Genomic DNA, 19,571 nt, shown 5'->3' on the forward strand with positions numbered 1-19,571 from the left:
ATTAAAAAAAAACGTTTCTCACCATTTCGTTCTTTAACGATGTCGGTTGAACGAATGAACCGATTGAAATTGTTCTTCTAGTAACATGACGCGTTTCTTCTTAGATTTAGAGTTCACATAATGTTCGAATTGACTGGCTAAGTCATTTGAAAGATATTTGGAAAAATACCGTTTGTTACCATTTTCACCATTTCTTTTTACAACGATATTTTCTAAATGAATCAAAAGATTGAGATAGTTTTTGAAGCGATAGGAGATTAGATTTATAAATTGATTGACTATATCGTTTCTGAGAAATTAGAAAAAAAAAACTAAAAGAAGAAAGTTTTTTTTTTATATTTTCTAATTTTCTTAGAGTATTTAATCGAATGATTTAGAATTCTCAGGAAAATTGACGGCTAACAGGCTAATTCAATTGCCATAAGAATCATTTAAATCGGCTGGTTTATTTAAAAGTAATAAAAATTTTACACACACGCGCGTGTCCGCGCGCGTGGAAATCGCTCTGAAAATAGTTACAATAGCTACCTAAGACCTCAAATCATTGACAACTGAAAAAATTTCGTTTTTTGACGATCGGGGTGAAAACAACCACTTTCCAAATTTTTCGAAAATATTCAATTTTCTTAGCAGGAAGTCGAAAAAATTTCAAAATGAGACTTACCATACACGTGGTACTAAAATAGATGGATAACTTTCATTTTGTCCAGGTTTAAGCTTCATTTTAGTTACAAAGACACGTCTCATGAAAACTCCAACACAATCTTCACGTTTCAAAATAGTTGGATCATTACATCGAGCTAATCTTCCTCCATATAATTGAACGCCATAACTTGCAAAGACAAACATCAAAAGAATCAAAAGCGTTGATACCTAAATAACAAGTTATTGAAAAATATATTTTAAATAATGTTGCTATAAGATTTAAAATGATGAGTAATACGAAATCTACAAATAACTGATTGACGTACCAATAAAATTTCTTTAAAGCCTCTGCATAACTCGTAAACAACTTTCTTCATGTGTGGGACCAATGTAAATATCCTGAGAGGTCTTACACAACGTAATATCATTAATAATTGGGCTCCGGAATTAGGTGGTACGTTTTTTGGCATCCAGCATAAGAATACTAAACTAACCTAATACAATTAGAATTTAGATTAATTGTTGTATTGCATAAATATTAACATCACTCTAGCAAAAATTAAAGTATATATTTACTACGTAGATAAAAACATCAAGCACAGATGCAACATCTTTAATGTAAGCTTTCGGTGTAAAAAATAGACCATCTGCCAGTATTTTCAATGCCAATTCAATACTCATGAATATAACAAATCCATATTCTGCAACTTGCAATGCTGGTATTTCCATGACTCGATATTTTGGTGTTTCAAACATCATTGAAATACATGAAAGTGTTGTAGCACATATCATTACCCAGTCTAAATAAGTTACAAGTCCTAGAAAATTGCTAAAAAAATGTTCATACATGCATTTAATTATTTATTTTATTTTTCCAAAAAGTTACATATGTTTCATTAAAATTTTGAACTTACTGAAGACTTTTGTATTGCACTTTTCTTTCTTTGCCAGTCAAAGGATCTTTCAATCTGGCATCATATCTAGCGTAAACAAGTAATTGACAAATTTTTCGAAATTTGCTTTCCCGAGGAACTGCAAACAATGGAGTATCAAAGAATGGATGATTTTCTCTTAAGTCATCTTCTCGTTGATTTCTGTATGAATGTGAAAAGAAAAAAACTATAAATTATTATTTACGTTAAGTGTGTGCGAATCAGAAATTCGATTTATTTGTAAATTTTTAGAAAATTCAAAGTATTCATGTGTTCAGTCACGAGCTTAATTTGTTTGAATCGTTTTGGACATCTTCGCTACGTCCAGGAGCTGAGAACAAACAACTGACTTCAAGGTCAGGACAGTGCCAGGCCACTTGCTATTTGGGCCCGGCTTGTACTTTTTCTTGCTCATGGCCGTGTCAAGGTGATATGAGAGCCCAGTTACTATACGGCCACTTAGAGAAATTGGCTGCCAACTACTACTCGTTGGTGCGTTTTTAAGCCATGCTGCACACGTACGGCTTCACCAAGCGGCAATAAAGGATAAAGACGCCGCCATTCCGTGCTTTCTATTTCTACATCGTGCAGTCTAACATGCTCCCTCGTGCTAAAACCGCTTTGATTATCTTGAATTTTGATTAATATTCTCGAATTCTGAAGCCGCTAATAAAATATTAAAATATTCTCGATATCTAGTTCGTATATTAACGCGACTATTTATTGAGTACATATTTGCTCGCGTTGAATTAAATCTAATTTAATTACCTCGCGTGCATCGCTTCAAGTACTACTGACCACGTGTCAATTTTGATACGTGATTTTCATTCTAGTTGCATTCACTCTCAATCTTAACTTGTCGTCTTCGCTAAATAAGAATTATTTCTCACAGTTCAAAATGTAGATATTGTAAAAAAACTTCTCATTCATCAATTCTTACATTTTGTGTAATTTTGAGTTATTAAAATTAACCACACCTATACCAGGACCCTATTGAGCATTCGCTCATTTTACACATAAATTTTCAAATTATTTGTCTATTTTCTAATTATTCCGAAGTTGCGGAATTTTTCAAACTATTCGAATAAATCACAAATTTTCATATTATGGGATAAAAATGATTGCATTCGGGTCGAATTTAAAAAATAAAATGTTTATCCAACTTATGATAAATTATTAAAAATTCATTACAACAATTTGCGAATAATTAAGATTTTTCGAATAATTGGAAAACTAAAAATAATTCGAATTTTCTAGATGTTTCGAAACTTACGAATAGTATACGAATTTCTGAACGATTCAAATATTTCGAATTGTTCGAATTAATCGTACACTCATAATTTACATTCTTAATGAAAAATAGTATAGTTCAAACTCAAAAATATTTACCTTCGCATCTCAGCTTGTTGTCGTTTTGCTTGAAGTAATTTAATGTCTAGATCATGGGGCCTACTGCGTGATGATGTTACCCTGTTAATGGCTCCGATGTCTCCATTTTCAACTAAATGCTCGTACGTTTGTTTCAGCTTTATCGATCCACTACGAACACTTCGACGAATTGATCTTAAACATTATTATTATATTCAATAGAATGTCTGTTGTAAGGTTTTTAATAGATCCCTGATTAAGCTTACTTTTTTTGATCGATCCTCAGCTGCTTTGCACTACTGATAGTCCCTTGAGGTTTTAAAAGTCCCTTGCCAGGTATTGGTATCATTGCTGAGTCTCCAAGTAACAATCTTTGATTATTCGAGTCACTATAAAATTAAATACAATAATAACTAAATAAAATAAACAACAATAATTTACCATAAATTGTTTGAAAATTACTTAATGATGTAGTTAATGGCGGCTTTTCTTAGATCAGTCATAACATTTCTAACTTTTGGGGGATGATTTAAAATTTTAACTGGACGTTGTTTTCTATAAATTATTTTCGAATCAAATGTTTCATTTATTCTTTTAGCTGTTTCACTTTCCTCATCTTCAACTTCATAAACAAACTGACGCATAAAACTTTCTCGAACCTTTTGTTAAAATATTAAATAATATTAATAATCAAAAAGTATATCAAAATTTATATAAAATAATTAATCACCTTGGGCAAATTAAAATCAGACGGAACCTTGTGTAAACATGTCATTTGTGGACTGTCGGGAAATTTTTCGAATATTCGTAACCGAAATGGAAGTGTTTCTTTTATCTCAGCACTTTGTTCACGAAATTTCAATTGTTTTAATTTTTTTATGTCTTCATCAAGTTCTAAATTATCAAGAATTACAGCAACAAAAAGACTTAACACAATCTAAAATAAGTAATGTTAATGTGAGGTTTTATCGATTATTTAATACAAAGAAAAATAATATAGAATATCAAATGCCTACGAGAGTTACAAAAAGATGGTAAAGAATAAAATAAACAGCAACAAACGGTGCGAAAGTTTCATGAGTTCGCACCATGGTTTCATCCATTACTTCAACCCATGCTTCTTGTGTAAGTATTTGGAACATAGACATGAAAGCCTAAAATTATAAAATTATCTTACAATTAGTGAATATGGTAAAAGGGGGTAAGATAGTCCCTTAAGTATTTTATAGGTGAAGAGAGGTACAATTTGTTCTGATCTATCTTGATAAAATAAATCATGATTTTGCCATAATTTTAGAAATAAAAAATTTCCGTTTTCGAGGTACAACAAGCCCTTTTTAAAAAATAATAAACAAAAAAAATTGTAAAAAATTTTTTTTTTTTCAGATTTGCATCCTTGAATTTTACCTTTGGTTGAATCAATCGTTTACTATGTCTTAACCTGTATGATAAAAAAAATTATATTTCGGAGCACATGGCTTCTCTAAATTATGATTTTTTTTTAATCTTCCAAAAATGCTTTTTGTCCCAAAAGAACGTTGCATCCTTTAACTCAACGAATATTAAACAAACCTCTAATGCTGTGACAATATCAACAAAACAATTTATTCTAGGCAGACGGGGCCCTATACTCACATTTAAATCAATACACGGAAAAACGAACCTCAAAAATATTTCAATATTTAATACATTGTAGTAAGAATTACTCATTCAAATCAATGTGTGCTACACTTTTTCTATTTAGTACTAAATGTTTAATAAAAATAACAAAATAGTAATTAGTACTATATGTTTATCAGAAAAATTACTACACTGAGAGAAAAGTGCATGGTTGTGGTAACAATGGAGGGATAAGTACGAAAAAACCGTAATCTTAACTATTATTTAGAATAGTTAAGATTTTCTTAACTAATTTTAATTTTCTTCGTTTTTAAATGTAGTTTTCAGAAAAAAATACAAAAAAATTATTCAGAAGGTCCTTTTATTTTTAAACTTGATTTTTCAAACAAATTTCAAATTATTTCGAACATTACCATTAAAATTTATTGTTTTTATTTTTTTTTCCAAATTTGAAAATTTTCTGAGCACTCTCAAAAATTTTAAGCATGGTGTTATGAGAAATAAGGCTAGTTGTAAAATTTTTTTTTTTTCAATTAGAAAAAAAAAATTTTAATCGGAAAAACATCACTTTGAAAAAATTTGAGGATCTGCAGAAAATGTCAAAGTTTCATATAAAAAAAAAAAAATCAAAAATCAAAAATGGTAAACATCGAAAAATTTTTTATTTTTTCTAAAAATCTACAAAAAAACAATGAAGATAGGTTGCAATAATTTTTTTGTATTTTTTTTCAAAAAGTACATTTAAAAACAAAAATTTAAAAAAAAAAAACGTCCCAATCAGTCGAATTTTGAAAAAGTTATAGCTATTTAAAATGAAAAAAGCCATTTTTTTCAAAAATTTATAACTTTTTTTCGGTTGGGTGAAAAAATTTGAAAAAATTATGAGAAACGTTTTTGATAGAGTAGAAAAAGAGAAAAAATTTTCAGCCAAATTAAAGGGGTCGAGTTCAAAAGTGGATGATTTGGCGTGGAATGCCCCATATATATATATGGGGCATTCCATGCCAAATCACCGAGGTTTTGACCCGACCCCCTTCGATTTCGCTGAAACTTGTTTATCATTTTTTATCCTACCAAAGACATTTTTCTGAATTTTTTCAGATTTTTTTATCCAACCCAAAAAAAGGTACGAATTTTTGAAAAAACTGCTCTTTCTTTTTTAAATCGCTATAACTTTCTCACAATTTAATCTTTCGGCACTTTGTTTTTTCAAAATTTGTGTTTTCAAATTTAGTTTTCAGAAAAAAAATACAAAAAATTTTTCGGAAGTCACGATATATGAAATATTTTAGTTTCTTCAATAAAACCGTTATTTTTTCGAAGTCCGAAACCTTCGATTCTCAATTTTTTTATCTCAAAAAAAACTTTAACTAAGTATTAACTGTATTCAACCCCGCTATTCCAATTTTGTGCCGACTTTCCTTTATATTTTTTGTTTTCGATTGAAAATAAAAAAATTTCTAAATTTCGCTTATTTTTCATGACTTTGCGCTGAAGTTTTTTTGAATTGTTTTTAAAAGCTCAGAAGTTGAAAAAAATTGGACAAAAACATCCGTAAAGTGTATTAGGGGCAAGGATTGATTTTTTCGGAAGAAAATTCCCAATTTTTAAATAGAGTGAAACCAAAAACTATAATTAACCTTCTCAATAGGACAATTTATCTATAAATTGTGAAAAATATTGATAGCCCGAACTGAGAATCGAACCTAGACCATGTCGGTATCGCACCGAGTGTTCTACCAGTTGAGATATCCGGTACTATACTATCTTCCGTTCAATTTGATCTAAAATTGTCTATAAGGCTATCTAAATTTTTCTGAGTTTATTTATAAACTGTCTTATTGAGAAGGTCAATTGTAGGTTTAGGTTTCACTATATTTAAAAATTGGGAATTTTCTTCCGAAAAAATCAATCCTTGCCCCTAATACACTTTACGGATGTTTTTGTCCAATTTTTTTCAACTTCTGAGCTTTTAAAAACAATTCAAAAAAACTTCAGCGCAAAGTCATAAAAAATAAGCGAAATTTAGAAATTTTTTTATTTTCAATCGAAAACAAAAAATATAAAGGAAAGTCGGCACAAAATTGGAATAGCGGGGTTAAATACTGTCTTGGTTAAAGTTTATTTTGAGATAAAAAAATTGAGAATCGAAGGCTTCTGACTTCGAAAAAATAACGATTTTATTGGAAAAACTGAAATATTTCTTACATCGTGACTTCCAAAAAATTTTTTGTATTTTTTTCTGAAAACTACATTTAAAAACACAAATTTTGAAAAAAAAAAGTGCCGAAAGATTAATTCGTGAGCAAGTTATAGCAATTTAAGAAAAAAGAGCGGTTTTTTTCAAAAATTCGTAACTTTTTTTGGGTTGGATAAAAAATGATAAAAAAGTTTCAGCGAAATCGAAGGGGGTCGGGTCAAAACTTCGGTGATTTAGCATGGAATGCCCCACGTACATGAATATATAAATTTTTCAACGACTGGTATTCTTGAACTCTACTCAACTAATTATGATAGTTTATGACGAAAATCCTTGAAAACACGACCATGAGGACAAATACAATTGTTAGATTTTTAAAAAAATCTGCCTAAAATGTAAAATGTAATAAGTGGAAATGTAAAGATGATTGAAATACATATTTTAAAGTTTTGTAAAACACAAATTGAGACAAAAATTAAATAAAATTACTATTAATAAAAAATCTATTTTAAATAATTTGAAAATATGTTAAATGATTCGTGTTAAATGATTCGAAAAAATTTTTTTTAACTTCCCGCGAATATTTTACATACCAACGCTCCGATCTGACTCATAACTCATTGAAATACTTATTTCTATCGCTTATTTTGATTTCATCCTGAATGCATTCATTTTGTTGAACATAGTCGTGAATTACGAGTTGAACAATGACTGCACTAAACGAACGGTTATCTTGGTTCGAAGAGAATTATCTTGAGTCAAGAGAATATTTGGGAAAACGGAATACTTCTTGATTGAATAAAATTTTCTCTTAATTTTGATTATTTTGATTCAAAAAGTTATTTTTTCGATCCAAATGGGTTAAAGTTTTAAGTTAAAAATGTCATCTTAGTTCAAAAAAAAAAAATTGTTAAAGAAAGTAAATTGTTTTTTTTAATTAATATTTTGAATTTCTTCATTTATGTAAAAAATATTTTATTCTATGAAATTTAACTTTTCTACGTAAGAAGTCAGATTTCTTAAACCAACTAGTGGCTACTGCTTGAGATAAAAATAAAAAAAATTCAAGTCCAGAAAATCAAGCTCTTGTTTTTTGTCCACAGCAGCATTCGGGTAACAGTGGCTCTCGGGTCTATGCTGCTTGTCTACTTCGGACACTACTTTATGTATACACGTAGACGCCCGAAGATCGCAAAAAAATGAAACTAGTCTGTTCAGCGCTGTCACCGTATATGTGCAATTATATATTACACACCTATATTCTAATAGTATAAGTTTGTTAATTGTACAATTAACTAATTCATATACATGAATTGTTTTGAATTATGTAATAAAAATATCAGTTATTGTAGTTATTAGTCATTCTATCTGGTGTTTTTTCTTGATTCGAGTTAATTTGAATGGTGTCGGTTCAATCTCAAAAATCAGTCTGTCAGTTGACCCTGCGGGCCAGCCCCAAAACTTCCCGCTGTTTTCAAGATCAAGAACCTCGAAAACATTATTGTGAATACATTTTCGAGCTCTACAAGCTCGAAAATACATTTGTATGCCGTTGTTTTCGACAAAAAACGTTTTTCACCATTTTTTCTCGAACGATATCTCTCAAACGAATAAACCAATTGAGACGGTTGAGGTGGCAATCGACGCGTTTTATAAAGTTCTAAAGCTGATCATATTTTGAATTCGATTAATCGAGTCTTTTTTGGGATATTTCAGAAAAAATAAAAAAATTTTTTTTTTTTAATTCTTTCGACAACGGTTTCTCTTGAACGAATGAACCGATTTTGATGGTTGAGGTGGCATTCAACGCGGCTTGTAAAGCTCTAGAGCTGAGTCCATTTTGGAATCAATCCATCGAGCACATTAAAAGTTATCCGAAAAAAACATTTTTGAAAAAATTTTATTTTTGGAATATCTCTGAACGAGCCCTACCGATCAAGCTCAATTTTCTTACAGCTTCAAGATATTGACAAGCCGCGTCGAATGACACCTTAAAGTTCAAAATCGGTTCATCTGTTCAAAAGATACAGGTATTTACATACGTACGTACGTACATACATACATACATACACTCGGACATCATCGTGAAATTAGTCAGAATAGTTTCCTAGGACTTCAAAACGTCGACATCTGGTGAAAATTCGATTTTCGTAAATCGGACCGAAACCAATAACTTCCCGAATTTATGAAAATTTACAATGTTTTTAGCGGGAAGTTAAAAAAGTAAGTTAATTATTATTTATGCTGTTTTTCATCATATCAGATAGTCAAGTTTGTTTTCATTTCTGATCCTATGAATTCATATGATATTGTTTCCTTTTTAGTGTGGTATCATGCAGTTGATGATGTCAATGAAGCCAGGATAAATAACATAACCTTTCATTTATTTTTGTGGACAAAAAAAAATTTTTATTGTACACTGTAAAAAATTCGCGGAGTGAATGCGGATTAAATCCGGAGTGAATGCGGAGTGAATGAATTTTTAATTATTCACTCCCCTCGGAGTGAAATTCACTCCGCAGGGGAGTTTTCACGGAGAGAATAATTTTTTATTAATTTAACTTCTCCGGATTGAAATTCACTCCGGAGGGCAGTTTTAAAAATATTATTAATAAAATATAACTCCACTAATCAAAATCGAAATAAAAATTCGCGTATTACAGTACTGATCAACCGATACGCACACACACACGCACACGCACCCGAACACACACACACACATATTCGCACACACGCACACATGCGCACACCCGAACACACATACGCACACACCCGAACATACGCGCACACATTCACACAAACGGACACACCCGATCGGACACATGCACACACATACGCACACCCCCGAACACACACACGCACACATTTGCACATTCGCACGCGCACTCACGCACGCACACACATCACAGACACGCGCACACAAACACCCGCACGCACGCACTCGCACTCGCACACACACGCTGTTTAATAGTTTAATATAAATTAATTTAAATGTTAAAACTCCGGACCAGAGTGAATTCGGAGTGAAATAAAATCCGCATCACTCCGAGATCACTCCGCTAAAAAAAAAACTCCCAATTCACTCCGCATGCGAAGTGATTTTTTTTAAAACTCCGGAACTCCGAGTGGCGGAGTGAATCCGGAGTGAATTCGGATTTTATTTCACTCCGGATTTTTTACAGTGTAATAACGAATCAAAATATATTTTGATGATTAATTGTGTATATTCTGAGAATTGAATTTTTAATTAAAACAAGTAATTTAAAATTCAACTGATTTATTATATTAAAAATAAAACTATTTTTTATTTGACATTAATGTATAATTTAGTTTTAAAATGAATTTTTTTATTTCTTAAATCTAGAACTAATCGTTTTAAGATAAGTCAACGTTTTCTTTAAACTAAATGTTATCAAATCTTCAAATAAATTAATTTTTACTTGGAGTAAGTGAAATATGATTCCGATTAAAAACTTGATGTATTGAAATGAATCGATATCGACTACATTCGAAATAACGATGTTTTTAGAATGAGTTGGTATCTTCTGAAACCATAAGCTAAATTCTCTTGAGCCAATTAAGTTGTTTTCTTATTCGGAGAAACTAAAAACATTTAAAGCAAAAATTTATATTTTCAAATCAAGATTGAATTTCTTCACTGGAGAGCTTTATATATTTTAATTAAAAAAAAAAAAGTTTTTACCAAGAGAAAATTTTTTCAAACAAGAAAATAGGATATTTTAATTTAAGAATTTATTTCTGGAAACGATTTTCTTCTTGATCCAAGAATTCCTTTTTTTCTGTGTGTTTATTAATCATTTTTGATGCTTAAATTTTCAAACTCCAACATAAAACGTAACTTTTTTGAGCTTGAAAAGCTCATAAAAGAAAAAATTGCATGCATGAGTATTTTCGAGCTCAAAGAATTCGAAAATACATCCGCACTGATGTTTTCATTTATTCCCCATTCAGTGTCGTAAGGTAGACAGTGGTGATTTCGGGTCTATCCAGGTCATAAAGTTCCAGGCCGGGAACTTTATGCACCGTTAATGGAACGGGCTTTTGAGAGCTTGGATTCGAAGCTAACTCAAAAGATCCCGCTCTGCTTCAGTTCATTCTGATCTATAGAAAATTCCCTATAATTTAATAAATTTTTTTTCTTTTATAATGCTATTTTTTAATACACTTTAGCCAATTGAAATTTTTAATTTACTTTTAAATTCAAAAATAGAAAATTAGAGATTAGGAAGAAATTTTTTAATTTTGTGTTTTAATTAAAGATTATAATTTTATTTTTGATTTAAAAGTACGGGATCAAAAGTTAGATATTTATTTTTTGATCACTTTTAGCAAATTGAAATTTCTTACTTAATTTTTATTTTAAAAGTACGGAATTACACATTAGGTAATTATTTTTTAACCCCTATAGCAGATGAAAATGTTTAATCCAATTTTTAATTTAAATATATGGGATAAAGGATTGGAAACTTATTTATTAATCTAGTTTTCCAAATTGAAATTATTCATTCAATGTCGTATTCAAAAACGTGGAATTAAAAACTAAGCAATTATATTTTATCGCTACATTACGAGTTTAAAATTTGAAATTTAATTTTCAATTTAACGATACTGGATTGAAAATAAAAAAATTATTTCTAATTTGTTATTTTTGAATTATGAAATATGAAAAAAAATGTAATTCAAGCACTAATTATATTATAAATTGAGACAATACAGATTATCTTCATCGTCCTCAGCCTTACGGTTTTTCTGCTATCTTCGCGTCACTAATTATCACCTCAACGCATGACCGTGAGGGAAAGTGGGAAGTGATCCCAAAAACTTCACCCTAAGACCCTGCGCTGGTTGAACGACACTTCGATCTTGGATCCTAGCAAGTGCGCACGTGCTACTAATAATCCATAACATGCAATTCTAAATAAAATATAAATTATTTTAGCGATATACTCGCCATATTAATACTTTAAGCCTATTCATAATTTAATATTGTTTATTGTATTTATTTAATTTCATCACTGTTATATGAAATAAAGCTTAAGTAATTAAGCAAAATATTCTCAAGAATCTGTGCCATGTGCCCACAAAACTCACATTGGAACCGTTGCCGCTGACGAGCGACACGATTGTTATTGAATCTATTACTGCGAATAATTGTAAATAATTTTTATTATTATATCTGGCAAATTCGAATTGTTCATTATATTTATTTATTACGTCTGTACTTTGTCTAAATTCTTTAAAGCAAGATATCGTATATAAATTACAGAAACTAGAGAAGATATAGCCGTAGGGTAGGTTATCATAATTTTATTTGTTGTCTGATCGAATGAGTGCGGGCGTTTCTCTTGCGAGAACCTTACTGTGTTATCCCAATATTATAAATTTTGTAGAGGCCAGCCTAAGCCAGGGTTCAACCAGCAAATTCTGGTGGCTGCTAGCAAAATCGTGAAGTTAATAAGCGATTTGTCTTAAAATTTAATGAGCTATTTGCAATCCTGATTTGAATCAATTATTTATTGAAATAATTATGATTTTAATTAACAGCCGTTTCTATTGAATATAAACTTATTTAAGTATTTAAACTACGGATTGGAGTGAAAGCGCATTGAACCAAAATTCGAGTCACTCCGAAATCACTCCGTCCATGAAAAAATCCATATTCACTCTGCATGCCGTGTGAGTGAGTGAACTCCGAGTGATGGAGTAAATTCAGATTGAAATAAAATCTGTGTTCACTCCGGATTCACTCCTGATTTTTTTACAGTGTTTAGTAATTTCTGTATGCCAGGAAAATAGCGTAGCATTAAGTACATATTATTATACTGCAACTAAAGATTACAAAACGGCTCGTAATTTTTCTAAAGCAGATCGATAAAATTAAGAATTGGTAGGGATAGCGTATACACATATGTACTACAAGTTCAGAGACCTTCATTCTAAGGTAACGGTGGATGACAGACGGGGGAAAAGAGTCACACGCGGGAGATATTGGTCGAAACAAGTGATTTCTTAAATAAAACAATCGACACTAACACAGATGACATAAATAATAATAATAATAATTAAAGTAATAACAATGATGATAATTATAAGTTAATAAAACTAATAAAAATTTAGTTTTAATTATTTCCTTTCTAATATAGTAAAATTTACTAATTTCATACAATCAACTTGGCGTAATCTATACAATAGATTTTATTGTTGTTGTGTTAAATAAAAAAAATTATTATTTAACTCTTTTGAAGCATTCCATTGTACCCCAAATAGAGTAAGTGTAAGTATTACCGCGACTTGATGTGTACGTCTAACTTTAAAAGCATATTTTAATGATTCATTATAAGATATCGGCTTAAATTTTTTTTTGAATCGATAATTAACTTCTTTACAACTCTAAGAAAAATGAAGGGTATGATTTAATATCGATTTCATGATATAATTAGCATTTGAAAAAAAATTCAAAGTGCTACTATTACTGTGGATCTTAAAGAGACTTGTTTAATTATGGTATAGTTAACCAATACAAGTAATATTATGAGTGATATAAGAATATACTATTTAATCAATATAATTATTATTTATTTTCTTGGCAACTCTGCAATAATTTTCTTCTTTGCACATCTTTTCACCACAAATAATAAATTCTTACGTTTATAATTACACCTTTTTTTTTCACTGATTACTTTTGTAGCTTTTTTTTTTCGTATTTTCAAAATTTGTTTGAGTTTTTTGCAATTCTGAAAGTTTAATACAAGGGGTACACTCGTTGTCATTACTGCCTGGTCCCTTGGACTATAAATTCTTAACCAGACAGGTGGCCAGGCATTAATTACAACGAGTGTACAAGATAAACAATGAGTTATATTAATTTTGAGGTTATGAACAGTCATATTTCAACCGCAGCAAGTGTCGCATTCACCTAAAGATACTACATATGTTTCTATTACCGTCGAATCACATTGAAACCACAGTAATACTGACACGCTTCAAAAGTTGGCGACAATTACCGCGGCAGTAAATTAAAAGTGACAATTGATTAAAATTCAATATCTGTTGAATTTTCGACTATAAAAAAGTATAATCTTGCTCTGAAATGCAATAAATATTGCACACTAACTGTAAGAAATTGATAATCGGTTTTCAATAATCTATAACAAACTATAGTACTTACATTTTATACCGGATTTTCTGTTAGTTACGTTTTCAAAATATTAAATCTATTGCTGGATTTTTTTTAAATTACAAAAAATTATGAATCATTTATAATAGAATGAAAAAAATCTACGGTAATACTCACACACACGGTAATACCCACGCACATCCTACACTTTTGCGTTTAAATATTGCTTATAAACTCTGACTTAAAAAAAATATTATTTTTATTTTTTTGTTTTTTCTTTACTTAAAACCATTTTTATTCCAGAAGAAATTTGTAAATTGCATCAAACTTATAACTTTAGGCTTTGTATCAAGCACATTGTACCACTTTAAGACTTGGTAATTATACCTAATTCTTGAAAATATAAAGATTACAAAAAATAATTTTTTTTTGCTAACTTTTGAGAAAGTCTGTTGTGCCCTGGTCTCCCCTGCATAACCGTAATAATACGAAAATATTTAATTCTTTTCATTTTTATTTTGATTCCGATCGGCTCCGGTCAGTTAATTTGGCTCAGTGAACCATTTAGCTCTTAATAAACATAAAAATAACAAAATTTTATTTTTTTTTAGGATTTTTGAAAGTAATCCATCATGGAATAAAAGGCAGTCTTACCCCTGTTTACCTTATTTTCGTGTATTAATTATTTTTTGCTATGAACTATAAATTGTTGAAGGTTAAATACTACTTACTTCAGGAAAAGTTTCAAATTTAGTAAAGTCACACAAAAAACAAAAAAGTTGCATTGATATACTAGAAGATATCACAAGTAAACACATGGTGAAAATTATAAGACTCCCTAGTTTTTTTCCTGGTCCGAAAATTTTATAAACAAAATCTTCCAACATTGGAGATGCTTTAATAAGTCTCACAACTCTTAATACCTGATAAAAACGGAATATATTTTATTAACTTAACTATTATTAAATAACATAAATACTGACTCACTTGGAAATAAGTAAACCCTGATAAATAAAATAATGGTATAATGTGAACAGTCGTGCCAATTGATAGTAACAATTCAAATTTATGAATTGAATGTTTATAATAACTACGAAAACCGAGACACCAAATTTTAAAAAGTGTTTCTAAATCAAGAAATATCGTAAAAGCTATTTCGGCATAATAGTAATTATCGTAATAAGTATGTCTCGGTCGTTCGTCATGTTTGAAGTTCATTGAAGCAGTTGTAATGCCATTTGCTAAAATAGCACACATCACGATCATTCGAAAATGTGGTGAACGTAAAATAGCTTGACAAAGTGGTGATGCAAGACCTCCGTGTTTGTTGTCATCAAGAGTAACTAATTTCCAGCCATTATCATCTCCCGAAAGAATCTTGAATGATTTATTTTTTATAAAAAATTATGAGTTGTTTCAAAATAATATAACTTTAGTAATATGAAAATTACCTGTGATGCAGAACTGTTTGTTATTTGTCCTCTGATACCCCACATTTGTTGAAACTGTACTCTAATTTCATTAAATGTTTCAGTTATAACAGCAATGAAGACATTTTTTACCAGCCATGCTAGAAAAAATATCATTGTACTGAAGTAAAAAATGGCTCGCCAGGCTGGAAGGCTATCAATTGCGCGGTACATTATGAATACCCAACCCTCTTGAGATGCCGCTTGATATACAGTGAATATACTTGTTGCTGTAACAACATTAATTTTAGTACAAATTGTTATTGTGTTTAGTTTTAATCGATAAGTATATAATTTTTTAAATAAATAAATCCAAACCAAATTCATCAAATCCATTGAAACCCATTATATATTTCGATAGTTCTAATTTCAAACATTTCATGCCCTCAGGACATTGATAACCTGATTCAGGGTCAGTAGAGCAAAATGTATCAGGAATAGCTAAACTATTGATTGTAATTTGCTTTGGATCAGTTGTATTAAGAACGCAATGATTTTTTAATTCTCCAAAAAATTGAACACCCAAAAGACCGTAAAGTGACATGAAGAACAGGAAAAATAGTGTTACATTGTAAATTTGCTGACTTGATCGCCTGAAAAAGAATAATTATATTTATCAAATATAAGCACGATTATATTTTGTGAAAGAGGTTAATAAGAAGTTAACTTGAGTTACTAAAAGTATTGATGCTTACTTAAATATTTGATTAATCCTTGCTTTGGGCATTGAAAATTTCAAAAATACTCGTAGAAAACGTATCATAATAAGTGGTCTAGGTGAACGTATAACTGATGCAGCGCTAAATTTACTAACAAATCCAAGCATCTCAAACATTTGAAGAATTACTGACAGCCAGAGAAAAAAAACCATGACTGCATCAAATTTACACCAGTGATCTTTTAAATAAGCTTTGTCTCTCTAAATGTATGCATATAAATTTCAATTTTTTTATTTGACCATTTCAAATTTAGTGATAACCCGGAAAAAATAGTTTGCACGAAGAGAAATTTACAGTAACAATTACAATATATTAAAGGAGTGTTTCCCATAACGTATGCTAAGAGGTGTCTTTGAAATATCGATTACAGAAATGGTACACATATAAACTATGGTACATGGAGAGAAGAGTGCATAGTCGTAGTTACTGTAATATTTATAGTTTCTTGTCCCTCGCGGTTTTTATGATACGGTTTGAACACTGTATTAAAAGAATATAAACGTAGTCGATAGCAAGTAGTTTTACCATATCTATACGGTATATTTGTGAAATTTAATTAAAATATTTAAAAAAATTATAAACATCAGTGGATTATTTATATTTTATACATTATATACATTAAAAAGTTAAAACTTTGTGTTTACTACGTTTAAGTGTCAAAAAAATTTGCTGGTTACGTGATATGTTGAGTGTGATGTATTGGATTATAAAAACAATTATGAATATTTATAAATAACAACAAATACTATTATAAATTTAATAATTTATAATTTTTTAAAAATTCATTAGGGCTATGTGTATACAAAGTTTATTTTTTATTGTGATTTACATATACGATTGTAATAATTTAGTTTGTTAGCATTGGTGGTGGACTGGTGGTTGTATACAGCGGCTATATTATATAACCATGGCAACCGCAACAAGTATAAATGTTTTTAATGGCTTTTTAACACTGGTAAAATAGAGACGGACAAAAGTCACGTGAGTTGAGTTGTTTATTTCTCAAAGTGTGTGTGTACAAATTTTTTGCTGTGATTAAAATGAAACAAATTATTCGGCTTTAATCTGGTATATGTTGGTGGTTTGGTGTTTAAAAAATATTAAAAAAAAATATATTAATATATTTGTTTGTCATCATAAAAAAAAAACCGGTTTATCGGTTGACCCTGCGGGCCAGCCCCAAAACTTCCCGCTGTTTTCGAGCTCCTCGAGCTCGAAAACATTGTTGTGGATACATTTTCGAGCTCTTCGAGCTCGAAAATACTTTAGTGTGCCATTGTTCTAAAAAAAATACTTTAGTGTGCCATTGTTTAAAAAAAAAAAGGCCATTCGGCAGCCGAAATGGAAGTAGATTTCTCATTGTTTAATTTTGTTCACTGTTCAAATAAAAGTTAATAATGAAATAAAATTTTTTTTTACATTTTCTTAAAAATTCTCGAGATACTAAAACAAAAAAAAACCAAAAATTATAAGTATCATGCCAAAAATTGAAGCTAACTAAATGATTTTCAGAAGAATTTTTGATGATAATACACTATATGTTTTGATTTGACATTATTTAAAGATACGTATGCATATATTCAAACTATCGGACCAATGGTATTCTGGACCCTATTCGAAAAATTATGATAGATTATGGTTTTAATGTTCGAGAATTCTACCATAAGGACAAAGGCGATAATTGGCTTTCAATAAAATCTACTAATAAAATATTCTAAAATTAAAAATTGATTGCGATAGATCAAAGTGTCATACTTGAAATTAGTACTAATATTTGAAATAAATAGCCTATTAGAATATCAAACGACGAGTAGATATAGAGAATATTATCATCATAACTAATGTTAATCTTGTTATTGATATATCATATCATTTATACACTGTCGATAAAACAAAATTGTATATACCCACTGAATTGAGATGTATGGATTTTATAAGTGTCACACTGCGATAATATGAATTTAAGTAGCTCCATGAATGTACTAAGAAGTAGGAGAACTAATGCAATAGCAAAATTTCATTGAATGAATGGTAAAATAAGTAATTTCAGTGGTCTAGGCATATATATAGGCATGAAAATTAAAGCTAATTTGAAGAGCTTTCAGATGAATTTGATATAAAGTCGATAAGTTATCACATTCAAAAGATATTGAAGGAAGAATAAGTAAAAATATGAATTTTTGACATTTTGAAAATTTTGAAATGCTATAACTTCTAAACTAATCGACCGATTGAGCTCATTTTCAAACTCGAACATGGTAGTCACGCACAAAATACGTATACTAAGTTTTAAGGTGATCGGTTTGAAATTGTGGCTATAATCAAAGTGAAAACCTGCATAAAATTAGCTTTTATAATATTTTGTAAATGTTCAAAACCATTTATCTATTAGAAAAAATGGTCAAATCAATGAGCTGTATAGTCAAAATTGAAGGCAATCGAACGAGCTTTCATATAGAACAAACGAAAATAAGCTATCTCTTTCCGTTAAGAAGTTACACCCAGTTAAAGCGGCAAACAATTTTTTTTTGAAAATTTTACAAAATTTCAATTGACCATAACTCCTAAACTTATTGGCCGAATTGGCTCATCTTCGAACTCATCCAAGGTAATCGTCCATAGAATAAGTATACTCAGTTTCATTAAGATCGGTGTAGAATTGCGGACGCTATCGTTGGAGAACGGCGCGTTATATTGTATATATATATATATATATATATATATATATATATATATATATAAATACATATATAAACTTTTGAACTGAATGTATTTCCTGACTCAGCTCGCCGAGCTGAGTTTAGAGGTAGCAAAATTTTTCGAAAATTCCATCATGAGGACAAATACAATAGTTAGATTTTTATGAAATCTACTAAAAAATTTCATTGAATGAATGGTAAAATAAGTAATTTCAGTGGTCTAGGCATATATATAGGCATGAAAATTAAAGCTAATTTGAAGAGCTTTCAGATGAATTTGATATAAAGTCGATAAGTTATCACATTCAAAAGATATTGAAGGAAGAATAAGTAAAAATATGAATTTTTGACATTTTGAAAATTTTGAAATGCTATAACTTCTAAACTAATCGACCGATTGAGCTCATTTTCAAACTCGAACATGGTAGTCACGCACAAAATACGTATACTAAGTTTTAAGGTGATCGGTTTGAAATTGTGGCTATAATCAAAGTGAAAACCTGCATAAAATTAGCTTTTATAATATTTTGTAAATGTTCAAAACCATTTATCTATTAGAAAAAATGGTCAAATCAATGAGCTGTATAGTCAAAATTGAAGGCAATCGAACGAGCTTTCATATAGAACAAACGAAAATAAGCTATCTCTTTCCGTTAAGAAGTTACATCCAGTTAAAGCGGCAAACAATTTTTTTTTGAAAATTTTACAAAATTTCAATTGACCATAACTCCTAAACTTATTGGCCGAATTGGCTCATCTTCGAACTCATCCAAGGTAATCG

General features: G+C 29.8%; 1 protein-coding gene across 5 annotated transcripts in view; it reads right to left on the reverse strand.

The window, feature by feature from the left end:
* Positions 1-19,571, reverse strand: part of LOC130676632 (sodium leak channel NALCN) — a 59,825-nt gene that overhangs the window by 33,548 nt on the left and 6,706 nt on the right. For 4 of the 5 annotated variants that reach the window (XR_008991459.1, XR_008991460.1, XM_057482982.1 and 1 more), the window contains exons 4-17: positions 16,068-16,291; positions 15,691-15,965; positions 15,355-15,602; positions 14,891-15,280; positions 14,635-14,826; positions 3,962-4,099; positions 3,676-3,882; positions 3,408-3,604; positions 3,212-3,334; positions 2,967-3,140; positions 1,560-1,739; positions 1,222-1,474; positions 972-1,139; positions 665-873 (exon numbers count right to left, since the gene is read on the reverse strand). Coding sequence is in view for 3 of the 5 variants with exons in the window: in XM_057482982.1 (XP_057338965.1) it covers positions 665-873; positions 972-1,139; positions 1,222-1,474; positions 1,560-1,739; positions 2,967-3,140; positions 3,212-3,334; positions 3,408-3,604; positions 3,676-3,882; positions 3,962-4,099; positions 14,635-14,826; positions 14,891-15,280; positions 15,355-15,602; positions 15,691-15,965; positions 16,068-16,291 (2,978 nt within the window). In the remaining 2 variants the exon portion in view is untranslated. The remainder of the gene's footprint in view (positions 1-664; positions 874-971; positions 1,140-1,221; positions 1,475-1,559; positions 1,740-2,966; positions 3,141-3,211; positions 3,335-3,407; positions 3,605-3,675; positions 3,883-3,961; positions 4,100-14,634; positions 14,827-14,890; positions 15,281-15,354; positions 15,603-15,690; positions 15,966-16,067; positions 16,292-19,571) is intronic. The other variant, XM_057482983.1, reaches the window with a different exon arrangement.

This window comes from Microplitis mediator, chromosome 10 (assembly GCF_029852145.1).
Source record: "Microplitis mediator isolate UGA2020A chromosome 10, iyMicMedi2.1, whole genome shotgun sequence".
Taxonomy (NCBI): domain Eukaryota; kingdom Metazoa; phylum Arthropoda; class Insecta; order Hymenoptera; family Braconidae; genus Microplitis; species Microplitis mediator.